Genomic DNA, 20,326 nt, shown 5'->3' with positions numbered 1-20,326 from the left:
CCAAAAACTCCACGTTAGATACATGGAATAGGCATTTCTCGGGCTTCACAAATAGCGAGTGGTTTTGCAACCGAGACAACACTTCTCGTACATGTAGGATATGTTCTTTCAAAGAGAGAGAAAAAATGAGTATATCGTCAAGGTATACCACCACAAACACGTCTAGGATGCCCGAGAAGATGTCATTCATGAAATGCTGAAAAGTAGCCGGGGCATTACATAGACCGAAGGGCATGACCGTATACTCATAAAGACCATACCGCGTACAGAAGGCGGTTTTCCACTCATCTCCTTCTTGGATGCGAACAAGGTTATAGGCTCCCCGTAAATCCAATTTGGTGTATATAGAGGCATGGATCAAGCGGTCTAGGAGAGGAGAAATGAGTGGAATAGGGTAACGGTTCTTAACAGTGACTGCATTGAGCCGACGATAATCAACACAGGGTCGAAGATCGCCCTCTTTTTTAGGCACAAAAAATATGGGACTCGCTGCAGATGATTTAGACGGTCGTATGTGACCCAGGCGCAGCGCTTTATCAATGTACTCTTTAAGAGTCTGTTCCTCCAACAGGGATAAAGAATAGATGCGGCCCAACGGTACCACGGCCCCGGGAACCAAGTCAATCGGGCAATCATATGGGCGGTGAGGAGGGAGTACCTCGGAGGAGCCCTGATCAAATAACATGCTGTAATCTTGATAAACCTCAGGTATGCGATTGGTGACTAAACCCACTATGTGTGAGGCAGGGGGTACTACGTCACCCAATATTGATAGTTGGGCAACCGCACCAAGAGCCAATGCTGGGGTGTTAATCTCCCTATCCACAGGTAGGCAGAAGTTCTGACATAGTTCGGATTCGAAGTGTACATGTCCCGTACCCCAATCGATATGCGGGTTGTGTTCCCGTAACCAGGGAATACCTACAATGATCCCAAACTGGGGCATGGATATTAGGTCAAAGTGGAGGGTTTCTTTATGGACTGAATGGATGGTTAGGAGAAGAGGAGCAGTCTGTTGCTTAATGGGACCAGACACGAGCTCCGTCCCATCGACTGCTTGAACCGGTTCGGGTCGGGGCTTGTTGATCAGAGGTAGGTTCAGTGTTTGGGCCAGGATGATATCAATATAGTTTCCGGAGGCCCCGGAATCAATAGTGATCTGTACGGAATGAACGATACCAGGGGCAGGCTGTAAGGTGGCTTCTACTTGAATCGGCCTGAGTCGCCCAAACGATGGAGCAAGATGCGGGGAAGAACATGGAGAACTCGATCCTACCCCCGTATCTAGGATCGAGCTGGACGAAAATCCGGTTTCCTAGATTTGGGTTTTCGAGGACATTCCTTTACTAAATGGCCCCCCAAGCCGCAGTAAAAACAGGCGTTCTCGGCCCTTCTGCGCTCCCTTTCCCTTGAAGTGATGGGACTCCTAACACCCCCGATTTGCATAGGCTCACTGGTGGACTCAGAGTAAGGCGATGAGGCAGCAGAACTGGTAGACTGGGAAAACCCAGCCTCAGCCCTGCGTTCAGAGCGTCGTGCGTCCACTTGAAGAGCCAAATCCACCAGCGCGGGGAACTGGACTGGTAGGGATGGAACCACAGCTAAAGCGTCCTTCATGGGATTGTTTAGCCCCCTATAGAAGACAACCGATTTTTTACTCTCGGGCCATGAGGTCTCAGCTGCTAGTTGATTGAATCGTGTGATGTACTCAATGAGGGAACTCTTACCCTGGGACAGGTCTAGCAATTCTAAATCATGGGATTGGGCTTTATATCGGGTGTCGAATACCCTGGACATTTCTGATATCAACTGGTCAAAATCATAGAGGGCAGGATGATCGGTCTCTAACAATGGGTTAGCCCAGGCAGCAGCCGTGCCAGCGAGGTGAGATAGAGTGAATGCCGCCTTGGTGGTAGGGTCAGGAAAGGCAAAGGGTCGACACAAAAAGTGCAATTTGCATTGATTGAGGAATGTCCTAAATTTCCTAGGGTCCCCATGGAACTTTTCGGGGGCAGCCAAAGGAAAAGGAGAGGGCAAGACCAACGGAACAGGAACCGGGGGAGTCGGGAGCGGGTGTGCAAGGGATACGGATGCAGGTATGGCGTCACCAAGCTCTGGATCCGCGGGTAAGGGATGTTGGGCGCTCTGTAACAGGTCGAGGCGTTGATGGACTGCTGTATTAGCAGCCACCATGTCAGCCCGTAGTAACGTAAGTGCTTGAATGACAGCGGCCAGGGGGTCTTCAGCGGCACCCTCCATATCTTACACGACAGGCTTCACAGTCTGTTAAGTGTTGAGAGTCGTGAAGATATAGGAGACCTCCGTCCCCAAGTGCCGCACAGGGAGAATCGCTTATCACTCCCTGTGCAACCCTTGAGGCCACAGGTGGAGAAAGAATCCAACGCCGGAACCGAAGTACTAGGAACCCCAAGGCAGCTGTGAAAAAAGGCAATGGTTATAATTCAAGCAGGCAGGTACTACATGTATATGTAACAGAGAAGAGTTCAAGCCTTACCGGGGTCTTTGATGTAATGGATGTTGGACCTAAGAGGGGAATGGTTCCGGGACTCACGCAGACAAGGAACCCCTTCTGGACCCAAAAATATCCGTCTCCAACTGGAGAGAGTAGTAGTGGAGGAAGGGCCTCAATTAGTCCGATGATAGCCACCAGGAGGAGTGTGACCAGTTAGTGCAGAGAGGCAATCCGGGAAAGCCAAGAGGAATCCGTTGAACAAAATTAGGTCTGTAGCCAGAGAGAGCTGTCCGTATCAATAGGAAACAAGGAGCAGAGGAAGTCCGTGATTCAGTCCGAGGTCAGGAGCCGTGATGAATAGAAGAGCCAATGTCGCCGTAGCCAAACGTGATCCACAAGGAGTCCAAAAAACAAGAGCAGGATTCGAGGAAGCCGGGTGAGTAGCACGGGTAAATCAGCCAGACAGAGACTCCGAGGAATACAGCTGTGAAGCGTGGTGTCTAGGCACTGCACCGTTTAAATATCATTACTTCCTGGTCACGTGACACTGAACGGAGTCACTTGACCGTAAATCAGGGTCACGTGATCGCGTAATCAAGTCACGTGACCGGGCCACCATGGTGCGAGAGCCTTGTGCTACCGCTCGAGCGGCTGCCTAATCTCCATGGCAACTGCCAATGGAGAAACGGTCGTAAGCGCGACTGACAGGCATGTGGTGATTGCCTTGACAGCGCGCGAGCCAAACTGGGTTGCCTGCGCGAGCCCCGGGAGAAAGGTAAATGGACGGGGGTGGTCGTGTGATTGGGTGACGGGACGTGACCGGGGAGACCCCTTGCAGGCATGACAAAATGTTAATGATATTAGATTAATTGTAATGTTTGTATTTTTGTATAATTTTTTTTATAAACCAATATGTATTTTTTCAATGTGACAATCATTGATGAGCAGAACAGAATTATAATTTTTTCAAGAAATGAAAAACTTTCAACACCTTAAAAATAGCTCCCAGTGGCAGATGGATGGGACTTTCAAATGCTGCTCAAAGCAACTTTTCCACCTTTACACAATCCATGTTATTGTACACAGTCACCTGGTGCCATTAGTCTATTCACTACTGCCCAAAAAATACAACAAAATGTTCACATCCCCCTGCATATGTGAATCTTAATCCCCCATTCTGGGCCTTTTGCACAGCAGCGCAGAAATGAGGGACACAAAGCCAAGAGAACAGAATACTTTTCTTTATTCTTACTTTCTCTGTCTGCCGCAAACACGGCCAAACCCCTTTGAGCATGCTCAAGTGCGCGTGCGTGCATTTAATTGGCTATATCCAGCATGACGATGCTTCTCGTCACATCAAGTTAACCGTGACTGCGCTGGACACAACATCTCGCCCTTCGATCAAAATAGAATCGACATCTGCCCATGCTGCCCTTTCTCTGTTGACACCACCTAATTTTCTGGTCTTTCTTGATGATCTTTCTTCAACACTCTCAACATCCTCGAGCACCTTCTCTCCTTCTCGGTAGAGCCGGAATTGTGACATTTTGTGTGATCACCCTGCTCGGGTATCGGGCTGTCACCATGGATCCTTTGATCTGCATGATGACTAGATGACCAGGATCAAATCTTGACTCTGACTTCTGTTCCTGCTTTCCTCATGGTGTTCATGGCCTGTGATGTCATGAGGTCGGTTTCCCAGAGCTCTTCCCTATGGGGCAATCTCGTCTTCACTCATCTTCACTTTTCTTTGAAACACCAACTCTGACGGGCATCTTCCCGTTGTTCCATGTGGTGAGTTCCGGTAATCCTGCAGCATGCTGCACACCGCTTGATTCAGCGACATCTAACTAAGCTTGTTTTGTTGCAACACTTTCGTGAAGCTCCCCATAAACTTCTCCATCATCCCATTGGCTTGCGGCCACAACGGTGTGATTTTCTCCGGTGGTGTATGCCCATGTGGCTCATGAATCAAACAAACTCCAGACTGGTAAATGGAGGCCCATTGTCTGATTTCAGCATCTCAGGAATGGCCCACGCCCAGAATACAATGTCCAACTCAGGGAAGATGGTGCTGGCTACTGGGAAATAAAATCAAATACACAAAAAGGCTCAAATCGAGGTGTCCAGTCACGTGATGGGAGAAAGCTGGACACATGAGGTGATCACACCTACGCACGGAAGCCAGACAGTACCCATACTCCTTAAAATATCCCAGAGAAGAGTACAGACTCAAGGCCAACTTCAAACACTAATTGACATTGAGGTGATGATGGAGTGTTCTTTTAATTGGTGGGAAGCTAGTATCAAGACAAGCTCACCCACACCTGGTTGTTCAGTCTGCATGCTGCTCACGTAGGTGGAAAGATATTGACGGGGGTTAGTAGCCAACCAATTGTAGAGGACCACAGAGTTGGAGTCCTATAGTTTGTGTAGCTAATGGGACATCATACATATAATGACGTACATAGTGGCCATTTTAAAGGGAGGGCTTAGTTTCCCCACCTGATGTGAAGTATCCAATTATTTCTCCTCATTACTCTATACAGATATAACACCTATGCTTAGTTATTCACTTAGAGCCAATCATCCCCGCTTCCAGATAGGTTTTAGAAGTTTGCCACGTAGGATGACATTGGTAATGGCGCAGGTCAGTACGTCAGCTATGACCATTTTAGGGTTTAAGAACCCAGCTTGTTATGAAATGATTGAGAGTTGAGTATCGAACGATTGCTGATGTTCGTTGTACTCCCTGTTTTACTTACATTAAAACAGACAAACCTTTTGCCAAGCTATTTCTGTCGTCTGAATTATTGATGTTTGATTACAATCTGCATCCCCATCCATCTCCAGGGTATTGCTACTCATCTTAAAGAGCTAGAAGTCTCCAGTTCAACTGTGAATGATTTTCCCAACAGAAACACCTGGAAGTGCTCACACGCTCACACGACTGCCAACCCTTCTTTTTATGGCTGTGAGCATTTTCTTTCGACATCTGTCAGACATGTGAATGCATAAGCGACTTTGGCCCTTGAACTGTCTCTGACAGGCTTGTGCTGTGCCAAAATGACCCCCAGACCTACCAGGCTTGCGTCCACCGTTAGTTCAGTGCATTTAGCCGGGTCAAAATAGGCCATGCATTCGGCAGATCCAATGACTTTTTGATCTGTGCAAATGCCTTTTCACAGGATCAGTCCCACTGAAACTCCTTCCCTTGCTTGGGGAGTTCTCTTAACGGTGCACTTATGGTCGCAACATATTTTAAGTATCTGCTGCAATAGCTTGCCATCCCCAAAAATGATCTTTCCTCGCTCACATCTTGCGGCGGTAAATGTTTTCGATCGCGGTTACTTTCCCAGGATCAGGGCTCATCACCTCTTGCGAAAACACATGTCTGAAGAACTTGAGATTTTTCTTGTGAATTAGCCCTGTCTGATAGAGAGCTAGGAACACCTGATATAACACCAGATCACGTTGTTCAAGACTTATTCCGAAAGCCAAAATATCGTCGCTGTAGTTGAAACAATTCTTGATGTACCAAATGACCCTCCTAATGCTCTCCTAGAAGATTTCGGCAGCCAACGATATCCCAAAGCTTAACCACTTATACCTAAACAGACCTTTGTGGGTTGCAAATGTGGTTATGTAGCATGATTGTTCATCTAGCCGTATTTGGTGGTCCCCTTTATATAGATCAAGTTTTGTTAATACCTTTGCTCCATTTACTATGCTAATCATGTCATCTAGATGCATGAACGGGTGTCTCTCTCGTTGAATTGCTTTGTTGGCCTGGCACATGCCCACACACAGGTGAATCCTTTCAAATGATCCACAGCATGTTCTATGATGTCCTCCCTTAACAGGAACTGCATCTCTTTCTCTACTTCCGGTTGCAGGTGAATAGGTATCCGCCGGGGGGCGTTGCACCACTGGAGGTAATGATCCATCTACCTGAAGGGTGACTGGGTCAAGCACCCAATTCCTTTGAATAGTTCTGGAAATCGTTGCATCACTGAGACTCCATGCAACATTGTGTACATCATAGCAGCAATCTTCATTTCAAGGGCCGTGGGTTGGCCTAACAAATTGCTTCCCGGCACTTCTCCTTGAAGAACATGCAACTCCGTCATGGCTTGTCTCCCTTTGGAGTTCAGTTGCACTGAGAACTTTCCATGGTTCCGAACTGGCTCTCAGGTGGCCCACTGAAATACCTTTATGTTCTGACGGTTCCAGATCCAGCGGATGTGGTGCCATCTTGCAAAATTCGAATATGAACATGATGTTCAGGGTGGCTCCTGTGTCGATGCTGAATTTGGCAGGGTGTTGACCCAATTGAATGTCAATGTCTCCTGCTGAGGCAGTCACTGAATCATTCATCATGTATGTATATTCATGTTGGCTTCTCTCTTGCTCTGGTGGAGGTGACAGTGACCGCCCAGTGATCTGTTGAACGTGGCTGACCAAGGCTCTTCTCGCTTATGTGTTGTAAAAGGGTGTCAAAAATAAAGTATGGACTAAATTGAGAAAGTCCTTGAATTTGGAATAAGGAGATTAAAGAATCGGGTGGCAGATGTGCAGATGGAAGACAAATAAGATGAAGACAAAACTGAATGCTCATGGGGAGAGGGCAGGGACCAAGGAAGTGCTATGGGTGGGAGGAAGAAGAAAATGTATATATATATATGAATACAAATGTTGCAAGTGGAAGGAACAGTAGAAAATGGGCTGGTGGGTTCCCTCAAGGAATGACTAAATGTTCGAATGATCTCTCCCAATTCTCGTGGTGGCCGAAATCACTTGCTGTGCATGTCATTTTAATGTTTAATTGGGTAACAGGGGTTGTAGCCAGATGGGAGCAAACCAAGTTACTGTTTGGGGATACATACATACAAGGACTAAAAGAGGGCAAAACATATGCCATAATCGTTTGACAGAAAATAGATACATATGTATCTTAGGTTAGGAGAATACAATATGGTTGGAGACACTATTGATTCTTTAGAAGAGGCCTCCTATGTTGAGATACAGCATTGCATTGATGGGGATGACTGAGATAGGGATGCATAGGTACACTGCAAATGGGTGGACACTGGGTTTAGTGGTTGAATATTGAACACTGGTCGAATATCGACCAGAGAGGGGAAATGTATAGGGGTGTCAACCCCTCCTCCCTCAACTGAATATAGATAACATAACAGGCATATCCAATAAATTCACTCTCCCAATCATCATTGCAGAAATCAGGTTTAGTTTGCCTTTATTAAAAGTAAAAAGTGTATATGACACTGTGCACATTTGGACTGGGATAGCCCAGGAACTAAAGGGTGCTTTAAATATCACACATATATCATAAGTGCATAAGGATACATTATAAATGCACAAGGATACAAAGTGAGAGATGCTTAATTAATTAAATAATAGCTCCCTGAAGCAAAATACAGTGTCAGACAAAAATATATTTCAAAATAGATACTCAAGTGCAAAATGGTTTCCAGGCATAAGCCAGGTGTGGAGGACTATGACCCATGCCAAACGTTTTCGGACAAGCACCAGGGGCTGATACATTGGAGACAGTATTCGGCAGCACTTCACAGCGAGGTAATTAGGTTTGTCAGGATAAAAATGGAAGTTGGCAGGAAAGGCAGACAAGATTGTGATAAGGACAGATAAAGTAAGGGAATTATAGATACATTTATCTATGGTCTTATTGAAAAGTGTACAAAGAGTGTCATGCAAACTGTTCTAAGAGACCAGCTGTATTATTTTGGCAGACATAAGATCTGCTCTAAGAGTGTTAAGCACTAAACTAACTTGACAGGACCTTGTCAATCAGATAAGGAGTAGACATTGATGTGATGAAGGTGTTCTTGTCAGGGGTTGAACACTGTCTTAGTTGTGTCCAGCCAAGTCTAAAATAAGCTTATCAATTTCATGCATCAGAGAAAATTGTGGATGACAGCTATGCTAATCTGGGCTTGGTGTACACCAGATCATCCAATGATAGTTGAGGAATGTTTTTTCTCTAACGAAGGGGCCCTATCAGAAGGATACTCTGACCAAGGTAGTCCTTTGCATAAAGATGTTGCATCATCCAAATAGACTATAAAGCAAGTTAGAGGAGAAAATGTCTGAGAGAGTGTGTCTTGTTATAACAGTCAATAATGACTGCTGAAAACCTCCCAGATGTCAGATTTTCTGTCTGCTTCTGTCTGGATCAATGACGTGTTCATGGATGCCTCGGGCTTGATGAAAAATGGGAAGCATGGACATCAGTTCAGTGTCTCTTCTGGGCCCTTGAACACGTGGATTGTACTCCGGTCTAGTCACACGAGGACCACCTCCTTGCGTTCTGTTCAGCAGCGCATTGCATACTCTCGCCATATGGTTTTCCCATCTGCAGTTGGTGAACTTTTGTCCAAAAGCAGGGCATTGTGTTCCTTCTTCATGGGGAAAATGCAGACCACACCTGTAGCACTTTCCGGTGGTACCATTTCTTATTGACAGGGCGTTACCTCCGTTGTTGCTTCTCCCGCCTTGACTGATGTAATAGGCTTGCTCTTTCACCTACCCCCTGCTGGTCTCCATCTGGGTAGCTTGTGAGTCTGATCTTGCTTCTGTCTGTGCCCTTTGTAGAATGGTGGAAAGGGGAAATGGATCACAGAGCAATTTGTTCCTAAAGATGGATGATAACCACCCTCCGATGATCCTTAACCTGATGGCCTCATCATTTGAGAATTTATTAAAGTCACAATGAGCCACCAACTTGTGCAATCGAGTCACAAATGCATCCATGGACTCACCAGTCATTTGACAGGCAGTGATGAAAGTGTGTCTTTCATGTGCTATGTTGTGCTGAATGTCAAAGTATGCACACAAAGCCTCCTTGAGCACTTCCTAAGTCTTAACTTCTTCAGGCCAGAACGTGGGGATGAGATCCTCAACTTCATCACCAACCAGGTTGATAAGTAATCTCATGGCAAACTTGTCTGGAGCCTTTTTGTCGTAAGCTGGCATGTAATTCTCAAATCTTCAGAGTCATCTCTCCCATCTCGGTCCCAGGGCTTGTTGATCACCCATATTGAAGGGTCCTGGTCAACGAAATGCAGCTGCACTGGGCCCTTCATCATCAGACGTCTCACTTGCCCGTCTCTGCCTCTCTCGCTCTCCTCATTCGCAGACATGTTGCTGTAGTCAGGCACCCTTCAGTGCACACCTTTTGTTAAAGAGACCAGGATGCTCACCAAATGCTGTATTTTTTTCTTCTTTCTTTTCTAAGTGAGGAGGTGTAGGAATCCCACCTTTATCGCCAGATTTCTCATCCTCCTGCAGATGTGAATCTTAATCCCCCTTTCTAGGCCTCTACGCGCTGCAGCGCAGAAATGAGGGACACAGAGCCAAGAGAACAGGATACTTTTCCTTATTCTTACTTTCTCTTTCTGCCGTGAACGCGGCAAAAACCCTTTGCGCATGAGCGAGCACGCACGCGTTTAATTGGTTGTGTTCGACGTGACAAGGCTTCGTCACGAGGAAGAATTATTTGGAAGAATAAAAGAATTAGTGGGTGAGCAAGAACCCAACATATTTATTATGGACTTTCCAATTGCTGCCAAACCGGCAATTGTATGTATTTTCAGAGAAACAGACAGGTGGGTGCAAAATCTATGGCGTAAAATGCAGCTTTATGGATTATCGAGAAGATATGCTATAAATCCAACAGAAGCACATGAACTGAAAAAATACATGCCTTTGTGCTGTTAGAGAATGGAATACATTATTACAATAAACTAATTAAAACAGATTTCTTCGTTCAAAATGAACAACTGACAACAATCTTAACTATTTTGCGGACACATATAGAGAGAGGGTTTCAAGAAGCCAGTAGTTTACAGCACCTCAACTCACAACAGAGTTTTGGAACTGCTGCACCTCTGTTGTTAGCAAGATTTAAAATAACTAATAACAGTGTTCAAGGTTGGCACAACTAGACATCAAGATCTTTTATGCAATCACATCCATCCCTATGCCAATTTCTAGATGAACTATAAATAGAACAGGGTTTACAGGAGATGAAACTAGACAAGGCTTTTACGTCTTTCATTGATGTTACGGTTCGATGAAAATGAGCCACTTAGTGTTGCCCAGATCTATTCTTCAGGGGAACAGCAGGAAGTGAGGCATAACCAACACTAGGGCCCCTCTTGCCTCTGACGCCTGCTGCAGTGAAACTGGCCTGATCGATCCACCAGGAGCGGAGAAATCACCACTGTCCCGTTTGGGAATCATCGCTGTATCTTCGTCGCTGAAAGCTGCAGAGCCGCCAAATTGCTGCACTTGAACCTGCAACCGAAGTGGACTCGACTGCCGAAGTTTGGTCCGGAGTGTGCTGGGGGTCGGTGAGTCATTGCAACACTAACCGGTGGCCCATAGCGCCTCCATCCATTTTTACGCACAAGTGGCCCCTGAAGGCCCCTCTCCTTTTCCACTGCTAGTGCGAACTACCAAACTATTCTCAACTCTTGGAATTGACTCTGCCCTCAAGTGGAGACCCTCCTCGAATAGTGGGAATCTATTCTTCATCTCCACACTCACTAGGTTGGACTCCTGAACCTCTTCCCACCAGGTCAGAGTTCAGAAATCCATCTTAACAAGCGGAGACAGTGCTTACAGGCCCTAAAGCCTGATTTGCGTGGTTACACTGCATGGCTGATCTCAGAAAAACGTGACTTGGTTGACCGCAGAAAGAAGGAACTACGGAAAGGTGGGAGAGAGGGGGGATGGAGCTCCAGGTTTCTATTTTGTTTTATCAAAGTGAATTACTTTGTGGTAATTCGCTTTGACAAAATAACGTTTTTTTTTTCCTTTGTTCTTTTTTGTTTTGTTAATGTAACCCTTTGCAGGATCCAGGTATATTATGTACGGATGACATCACTTCTGGCATTTCAGAAAATTAGAGCCGGCATTTCAGTTTTAGATCACCTTTGCCCGTCAGCCTCTAATACCACCTTGAAGGATGATGCAGTGAATATCTTTTTCTTGATCACTTTCAGTTACACTGATCCTTCTGACGTGGTCCTGATCCTATTACACCTTAAATCAGCATCTCCAGCACCCTCGTCTAGCTTTAAAAAATATGGCAGGAATTAATTAAGTTGTTATAAAATTGAAAGTCTTTCTTAGTAATGTTAAAAGTGGTGGAGAATTGCTGCCTTGATGCACTTGCCCAATTTTCAAATGAAATTCTTACTCCTGATGCCCTTAGACTAATGCACCTTACCACAGGTGGTGAATTTCGAGCCTCAAAAATTTACAATATGCTCACCTCAAATTTTAAGATTTGCCCTATACGTCTGAAATGGGAACTTGATTTGGGCTTCATGTTTGAAGATGAAATATGGCATCGTCTGTTTGCTAAAATCAAACAAATATCGGTATCAGCAAATATATCACAACACTATTATTTCTTCATGCACAGAGCATTTATTACTCCAGCCAAATTGGCTAAGTCTAATCCGAATTATAATGCTAAATGTTGGTCATGTGGTATATCTCCCGCCACGTATATGCATATGTTTTTTGAATGTTCATTTACTGTTAAATTTTGGCAGGAAATCTGGAAGCTTCTTAAATGTATCTTCTGTGTTGATGTGCCCTTTTCCTTTGTTAACATATTTTTAGGAAGTATAGCCATTACAACTTATTTCCCATCTGACTCTGCAAGACTTTATGACTTATTCATCTGTATAGCTTTAAAATGTATTACGGCTAACTGGAAAGACTCTAGTTTACTTTCCACCAAAATCTGGTGGAACACCATTTGTAACACTCATAAACTAGAGATGTGCATGGCCAATAATCACAACACAATTCCTAAATATAATGCTAAATGGTATTTTTTCACCAGGTATCTTAACTGTTTTAATGCAACTGCTCATGGTACATAAATTTACATTCTTATATTAGCATCATTATTCATATTGCCATACTTATTCAAAAATGCTAGAACTTGATAATGTTTGAAATGATTAGATTATTTTGATGAAATAACCCAATATACCCATTCCCCCCCTATCCTCTTCCCTCCTTATCCTTATATGTCTCTAGTCTGTCTCCCTGTACGTCTCCCCCCAAATCTCTATTTTCACTATATATAAATCACTCGTTGCAGACCTGTGATATAATTAATTCTAAACTACATGTTATATTAATGCGGTTTATATCTATTATAGTTCATATTACATTCGCAAGTGAATTTAACAAATGATTTAGCCTTATAGAAATACTATTACAAAGGATCAAAATCAATTACTATGTCATTTCTCTGTTGTTCTTGTTTTATTCAAAGTCTGTAACCTGTTGATATCTGTATCAAAATCAATATTTTAACAATAAAAATCATTAAAATAAAAAATATGGCATCTTCTTTGAAGGTCATTTTGGGAGAGGCAGTTCATTCTTCTCTGCTTTGCGGCCACCGTCCAGCTGCTCTGAAACATGCTATGGTACTGCCACTTCTAAAGAAACCTAATTTGGATGCATCTTTTCCATCTAACTATCATCAAATCTCCTTGTTGCTTATGTTCATGAAACTTCTAGAAGCCATTGTTACCCCCCAACGTAGATCATACCTGGAAGACCACCATATTTTAGACCCTAAGCAACTTGGCTTCCACCCTTTAATGGGTGCAGAGTCGGTCTTGATCTCAGTACTCGATCACTTGGCATTGATTAGAGATCAGGGTGGCATAGCAGGCATGCCACCTTTCATACAATTGATCATGGCATTCTCCTGCACAGGCACCAAGAGATTGGTATTTCAGGATCTGTCCTGGACTGGGTTAAAGCTTTTGTCCTTCAGCCAGCAATCGGTCTCCTTACCCCCTTTTTACTCTGTTTCTACTTCTGTAACATGTGGTGTTCCTCAGGGCTCGACCCTTTTGCCTCTGCTTTTTAACATTTATGTACAACCACTTGCTCACCTGATCCACTTACATGGCTTCTCATACGCACACAACACTGAACTTCTGTTCCACCTTGATGGCGATTTGGCCAGTACAGCAATGCGCCTGCATATGTGTTTGAAAGAAGTGAGGCCCTGGATGAGCAAAAATGGGCTGAAACTTAATAGGGAAAAAACTGAGGTTCTGGGTCCCCCTGATTCTTCTGCACTACGGGTCGCAGACATTTGGCCACGCTCTTTTGGTCCTTTTCCAGTCCTCTTCCAGTCCCTGTAAAGGTGGTAAAGAATGTTGACCTCAAAGTTAACAGCTCACTCTCTTCTGAGGTATAAATACATTCGATCTGCAGTGCAGCTTTCTTCAATTTGAAGAAACTGAGGAAAACCTTGGCATTTATTCCCATGAACTTCCATGCTCCATTTATAAATGGGAGTTTGGTCTATTGTAATGCAATCGTTTTTAGCTCAACCTAATTACCTGATCAATCGAATGCAGGTAATGCAGAACTCAGCCGTTCGCCTGGCCAAAGGTATTCCTTACGGCCATCATGTTTCCACAGCACGGCGAGACCTTCATTGGCTGCCAGCGGATGCGCAAATCAAATACACATCTCTCTGCTTGAATCAGACTCATCATAAAAAGGGCATCTGCCCTTGCGGGAGAAATTTCTCCCTTATCAGCTGAAACATGTCACGCGGTCAGCCTCTTCCTTTCTAGTAACAGTGTCATTCTATTGTCTGGACAATGTGGTGGCTGCACCTTTTCGGTAGCAGGGTCCAAATTGTGAAATTCCCTCCCGCTACCCCTGTGTAGCATGCTTGATTTTGAACGGTTTAAAGCTTCTCTTATATCTATCTATTTGCTTAAAGTGTGATATTCCATCTTTGTTCATTTCTCATGTTAGCGCCTTGATGCCTTTGGTGATTAGCTGCGCTTTAGAAGTGCAATGATGATGATGTAGAAAGAGAACCAAGGGGCATTGATCAAGTCAACCTCTGAGATGCACGGCATCACCTGGTGGACGTTGAAGATTTTTCCAGTCCAGACTGCATCTAAATGCAATTTCAAAAGATGAGGAATCTGTGGGAGGAATGAGTCTGTTAGATAGATTTTCCCAAACTACTGAAAAATGATGTGCTATGTTGCATCAAAGAGTGCATCAAAATATAGCGCTGTAATTCCTCAACTAAGGATAGTTTGACCTTTGCCTCAGTTCAGGGAGTTCATGAAATCTGCCACATCTCATGGGATGGTGGTTGACATGGGGCGAGAATGGGAGGGGTTGGGAGATGATACGTGTTAATGTTCAGTCCAGTAGAATACACTTGAATCACCTCAATAAGCTTCTAGAAATTAAGCCTTACCACAGCAAATCCAAATTGCCCATTGCTGCCCATCTGCCCACTGATGAAACTCATGATTGGGGCCACCTCAGCAATATCGACTCCGAGAAGCAGACAGCTCCTTGCCAATAAGCTGTTTAATATTATTATAGAAGAGCTGACACGTGTCCAGAAGAAGGACGGGCCTGTAGGGTCTGGTGCACCACCAGTCAGGAACCTCCAACCTCCTGAAAAAGAAAAACAGAGCATTGGGTGTCAGGCAATGTCGATCCACACGCTCCTACTGCCACATCAATGACCCAAATCTAACACTCCCCTTAACATCTCATCCGGGCCCATCTAGGGTACTGAACCACCCTGACTGAACATGCTTTGTCCTGCCACAACTAGGATACTAATCTTCACTGAGCCACAATTTCCACTGCTACCACATCAAGGGATTAAATGTACTGCCAGCCATAATGTTCCCTTCGGCTATGTAGAGGAATCTTATTTACCTCCAACTGCAATGGGTCTTCCAGCCACATCTGAAGCTCTGATCTGCCGCCACCATCATTAACAATTGTTGTGGAATCCAGGCAAGATCCTCAAGGGTTGGTGGATTATTTGGGGACTTTGACTAATGCATAAAGTCTGTGTGTAAATATTTGAGTACCTGAATGTTGTCTGCAACAGCTTGTGTGCTGTCTGTGGTGTAGTGCAATTGGCTCAATTAAACTCAAATAGGCTAAACAGATTTATGTATTGCAATCTTTCATCTTTATTCACATCAACGGTCTTTCAGGTGTTGAGTCTGTTCATCAAGATCACAGTCTCTCTAAAACTGCCCCCCGTATTTCTTCTTCTCCTTAAAGTGGCCTCTCAGTCTCAAAATAGTAGTTCTCTCAATTCCTCATGCATTTGGGCTGCCTGATTTATTTCAGAGTTTAGCACCTTATGTGTTTGTTCTCTGTGTCCCTGCATTGTCAGCACTGCCAGTACAGGGGCTCCGTGTTTTCATCTTTCTTGGGACTCGTGTCATAAAGAATAGTTTCTGGCCTTGGAAACCTTTCCTCCAGTTGAAGACTTTACTCTGGTGTCTCAGATTTCTTTAGTATCCCAGATGTTTACAGGCCTATGGGCTACCATAATTCACAACATGGATTATTCAATTTATTCCATATAGTTCTACTTCTTACCACCTTTCAGTATTAAAACAGTTTAGCCTTCTTCCAAACTTCTAAAGGTTAGGTCTCTTACATCTCTCAATTTCTTTAACACTACAAGTAATAGACACATGTTTCAACTTTCATACTTCTCTTAACATCTCATCATTTCTCATATCGTTCATGTTCGCTCAGGGTTCCTACATCCCTCTTGTTCTACATCTTGTTGACCTCCTTCAGGATCTGCTCACATGTAACTTCTCTCAATAACTGAGGTTTGGGGTTTACTGCATCTCTCACCAGGTAGTGGTCGTCTTTCTTCTCCTGGGGTTTCTTTCACATATGAAGAACACTTGTGTCATTTGTCTTTCTTTACTTGCTTTGCCAGAGGATTCTGTGCACTATTTGAGGGTCGTGCATACAAATGAAGCTCCCTAGGCTGACAACATGCAGAACTATGCCTGCTAGTTTGTAAGCCATCTGGAATACTGTGACTTGCTCCCATAGGGACATGTGGCAGTCCAAAGATTCGTTTCTCAGTAAAGTGTTTTTAAAAATGTTTCTTTTCCTTGGACACATCCTGCTTTGCAAGAGGACCCTCTGCACCATCTGAGGGTCCTGCCTACAAAACAATGTTCCCTGGGCCTACAACGCCCAGGACTCTGCCTGCAAGTGTGGAAGACATCTGGAGTTCTTTAATTGGCTCCCAGAGGGACATATGACAATGCCTCCCTAATTAAGTCTGCACATGGCATCCAGCCCGGGTGCCTGCAGCCAAGGACCAATAGCAGCAAGGGCAGCTCCTTTGTTGGGCCTGTTGGGGCCAGGAAGGACCTCTGGACAGAAGCCCTGCTCGAGCCAGTATTTCACAAAGCTCACCCTTTATCCAACTTCTGCTTCCATACAGAGGGATCCTTCCACCCACTGACTATCTTTTAATCACAAAGCTTCTGTTACTTCACAGGACCAAGCAACATTGCTGTTTTGGGTCTGTTAACTGTCCTTTGGTTACTTATAACCCCGTTCTATCCCAACCCAGAACTTACACCTGCGTCTTCTCAGTCAGTTATCCACCCATTTCCTTTCCGCTCACCCACCTCTCTTGGGCTGCAACCTTTCTTCATGGTCTTCAATTGACTATTTCTTCTACCCTCCTTCATGAATCTTGATTTCGATCCATTCCTCCTATTTACTCTTCTCCTTCCCTTCTCTCATAGTCTTCATCCTCAACTTGCTATAACTTCTGCATCAGTCTTAGGCCTCTCCATCTTCTTCCTTACCCCCTTCACCTGCACCCCACAAATAAAATGCTCATGTGCTACCGGGGGATCTACCTGATTACAGTGCGGTGCAAAAAGTCAAACCCGTAAATATCGAATTGCAAAATCACACAGCGCAGTGCTCACATAGATCACTTTACCTGGCATCCCGCATCCCCCTACCACTTCTGCCTACTTACCTTTTCGGCGGCACACTTCAGTGTGTGCTGCTGACTCCCCTCTTTCCATGTAGCGTCAGTTCCCTCCCACTAATGTGGGTTGGAGCTGGTGCCACAAGGTCCTTTGTTCTTTTATTTATTTTTTCAATTTCTTTTTTACTTTATTGTCCCACGCTTCCAATGTCATGGAAGCTGGGGACACCCCTGCAACCCACAAAGCCCATGATGCCAAACAAGGTGTTGAGGGGGCCTCAAACCCCCCCGGCCCCCGCCAGCATGCCCCCAGCATGCCCCCAAGATGACAGATGCCGCCCACTGAAGCAGCCCCACAGACCATAACTGGATGACATCACCAAAGTAATCATGAAGAGGCAACATGGCTGAACACACATATAGAGGCATCAGCTAGTTGCAAAGGAGTACACACGAACTGCTCAATGACACCTAAAAGCAACTACCATGAACAGCCCTCAAAATAAAATTGAAGCCAAAGCTGCATTGAAATGAATGGATGGCTTAAACCACAGGGAGAGGCCTGACACACTGATTTCTCTGAGAAACGCAAAGCAGAGCTGGCAGTGCAGTCACTGTGCCCAATCTTGCCAGGGACGCTGGGAGAGAGTGTTTGAGTCAGCAGAAAAGATAACACACCTGTCAGGGCTGGGATCTGACATTCTTCATAAATGCAAGCAGAGAAACTAACATTTTACAGACCCCAAACATGTGATCTGAAACTGGGGAACAAGGCCCATTCATCTGAGGCCAGCAGGAACTGGTGTTCCCAACTCGTGCCTACAAACACTTGTGTATAGGTGCATTATAAATGCTATATCATATTATATTATATCAAACTGAAGACAGAAGATGAAAAAATGTAACGAAGCATGAAGTTGGAGACTAGAGTGTCCTTGCTCAGGACCAGAGGAGTTAGAGAAGTGGTAACATTAGTGGGAAACAGGCAGTACTCTGAGGCAATTTCCCCCACCCACAATTATTTTGCTCACATGCTGGTAAATTTCCCAAATTGACAAGGATCACACTGGCCTCCTGTGGGTGATGCCAGGTGGAGCTACCAGATTATTTGTCCCCTATAGGATGTACACATATCTATACTGTCACACAATCCCATCTCGCCTAGAGACCAGGAATGTAACATTTGGTTGTGATGTCACAGCAACATAAACCTTCACTACCAGCCTGTATTGAGCTGAAAGTGCATTTGGACGCTGCAGAAATCTGTGTGCTTATCCCAGTTTTGGATTAATAAAGCAGTTATTTGTCACATTTCTGGGCTCAGCCGTTTCTTGGGTTTGGGGGATTTCCCGCGAGCCTACCTGTGTTTTTTAATTCCACTTCAAAGGGGTGCAGGGTACACCCACCAACCCCCGCTCGCCATGATCGGCATTTGATTTTTTTGTCCCATTCGAATGCACAGTAAATGCGCATTCAGCATTGTTTTTTCGGCCTTTTGGGGCAATACACACCAGGATCTCCAACCTTTTCTATACCCTTCGCATGCAGCACAACATCTGCTCCTCTCCCCCACTTCCTGTCACTATTTCACAGCCCTCTGTAATGCCCAATTACCCTGCAACAAGTCTTCCTGCATCACCTACCACTTCGACTCATTTCACCCTCAACTTTCACTTCCTGCTACATCTTGCTACATGTCAGCTCCTCCACCTTCTTCTCCTCATCTACTCTCTTCAATGACTAAGAGGACAGTCAGGGAGGACACTGTTGCCCCTTACCTTGATGATGAAGTTAGGATCTATCTCCTGTCTCTTTCCCCCATTCATGGTTCTTCCATTGACCATGCTTTCTCTGACTTTCACTATGAATTTCAACTCCATTTGACCAGGACTATATTGTTCACCCATTCACACCGTCCCGTCCCCATCCAAAGCCTTGAATAACCTCTGAAATTCAAACACTCAAAAGAAACATTTGCCATGACCTATGCCCTGGTGCAAATTAAGGAGACCTTCCATACTCCTGGCCTATAAACATTCCTTTGCTGCCCCGACCTCTTTAGTGGACTCTACCAAATCCTCTTACTTCACAAACCTATTCTTCTCTGTTCGCAATCACCCCGCAAACTTTAATCTAACCATTGCTCACACCTCCAAGCCAATATCCATCACCTCATCCCTTTCTGCAAGTGTCTATTCTCACTACCTTTTCCCTAAAATCGTTAAAATGCATGTCACTTTCACAGCTCTCCTCTCTCTCTCCCTTCCCAAGCTCCCTTTTGTCCACCATCTTTCGTCTCTACCTCTTCTATGCTCGACTACTTCTCCCCTACCTCTCCAATTGAATTACCACCCATCCTTTGCAGTGTGAACCCATCTTGCACTCGTATTGACCCTTTTGCTTTCCAAATGGTCAAAGACTTAGTCTCAGTCTCTCTCTTCTGGACTCTTCCCTGACTCCTTCAAATCTGCAACTGTCTTACCCCTATTGAAGAAACCCTCTGTTGACCCAAACATCCCAGCAAACTGTCGCCCAGTTTCTTTCCTTCCCCATTATTCAAAAGTCCTTGAGCGGGTACTCTTCAACCAGATCATTTAGTACCTTGTTGATGATGGGTTTTGAGATACCCTTAAATCTGCCTTTCAAAGTAAACACTCTACCGAGACAGCACTCATGCGTGCGTCCAACTTTCTCTCTAATATTCATCACTCCCAACTCACTTCTATACTCCTCTGTTTGGACGTCCCTGCCCCTGTTGGCACCGTCGATGACTCATCTCTCCTCCTCACTCTCCAGAGCCTTGGGTTTTTCAAATCTGCTCTTGCCTGGATCACCTCCTACCGGAAGGTCGATTCTTTAAAAACTCTTGGAAATGACAAACCTCTGGGCCCACCATTCTTGCTGTTGTGGTCCGCTAAAGATCAGTCATTGGACCTCTGCTTTTCACCCTCTATACCTCTGCCATAGGTAGACATATCTCATCCTTCGGCTTTCACTAT

At 44.8% G+C, this 20,326-nt stretch overlaps 1 protein-coding gene across 2 annotated transcripts in view; it reads right to left on the bottom strand.

Annotated features, from left to right (window-relative positions):
* Positions 1–20,326, bottom strand: part of LOC138580191 (alpha-2-macroglobulin-like) — a 574,708-nt gene that overhangs the window by 130,929 nt on the left and 423,453 nt on the right. For both annotated transcript variants that reach the window (XM_069650528.1, XM_069650529.1), the window contains exon 16: positions 14,793–14,998. In XM_069650528.1, coding sequence (XP_069506629.1) covers positions 14,793–14,998 — 206 coding nt within the window. The remainder of the gene's footprint in view (positions 1–14,792; positions 14,999–20,326) is intronic.

This window comes from Ambystoma mexicanum, chromosome 3p, assembly GCF_040938575.1.
Source record: "Ambystoma mexicanum isolate Mex_15411 chromosome 3p, UKY_AmexF1_1, whole genome shotgun sequence".
NCBI classification, from domain to species: Eukaryota; Metazoa; Chordata; class Amphibia; order Caudata; family Ambystomatidae; genus Ambystoma; species Ambystoma mexicanum.
Note: the sequence above shows the minus strand (reverse complement) of the source record. Positions and strands in the feature narration are given on the sequence as shown.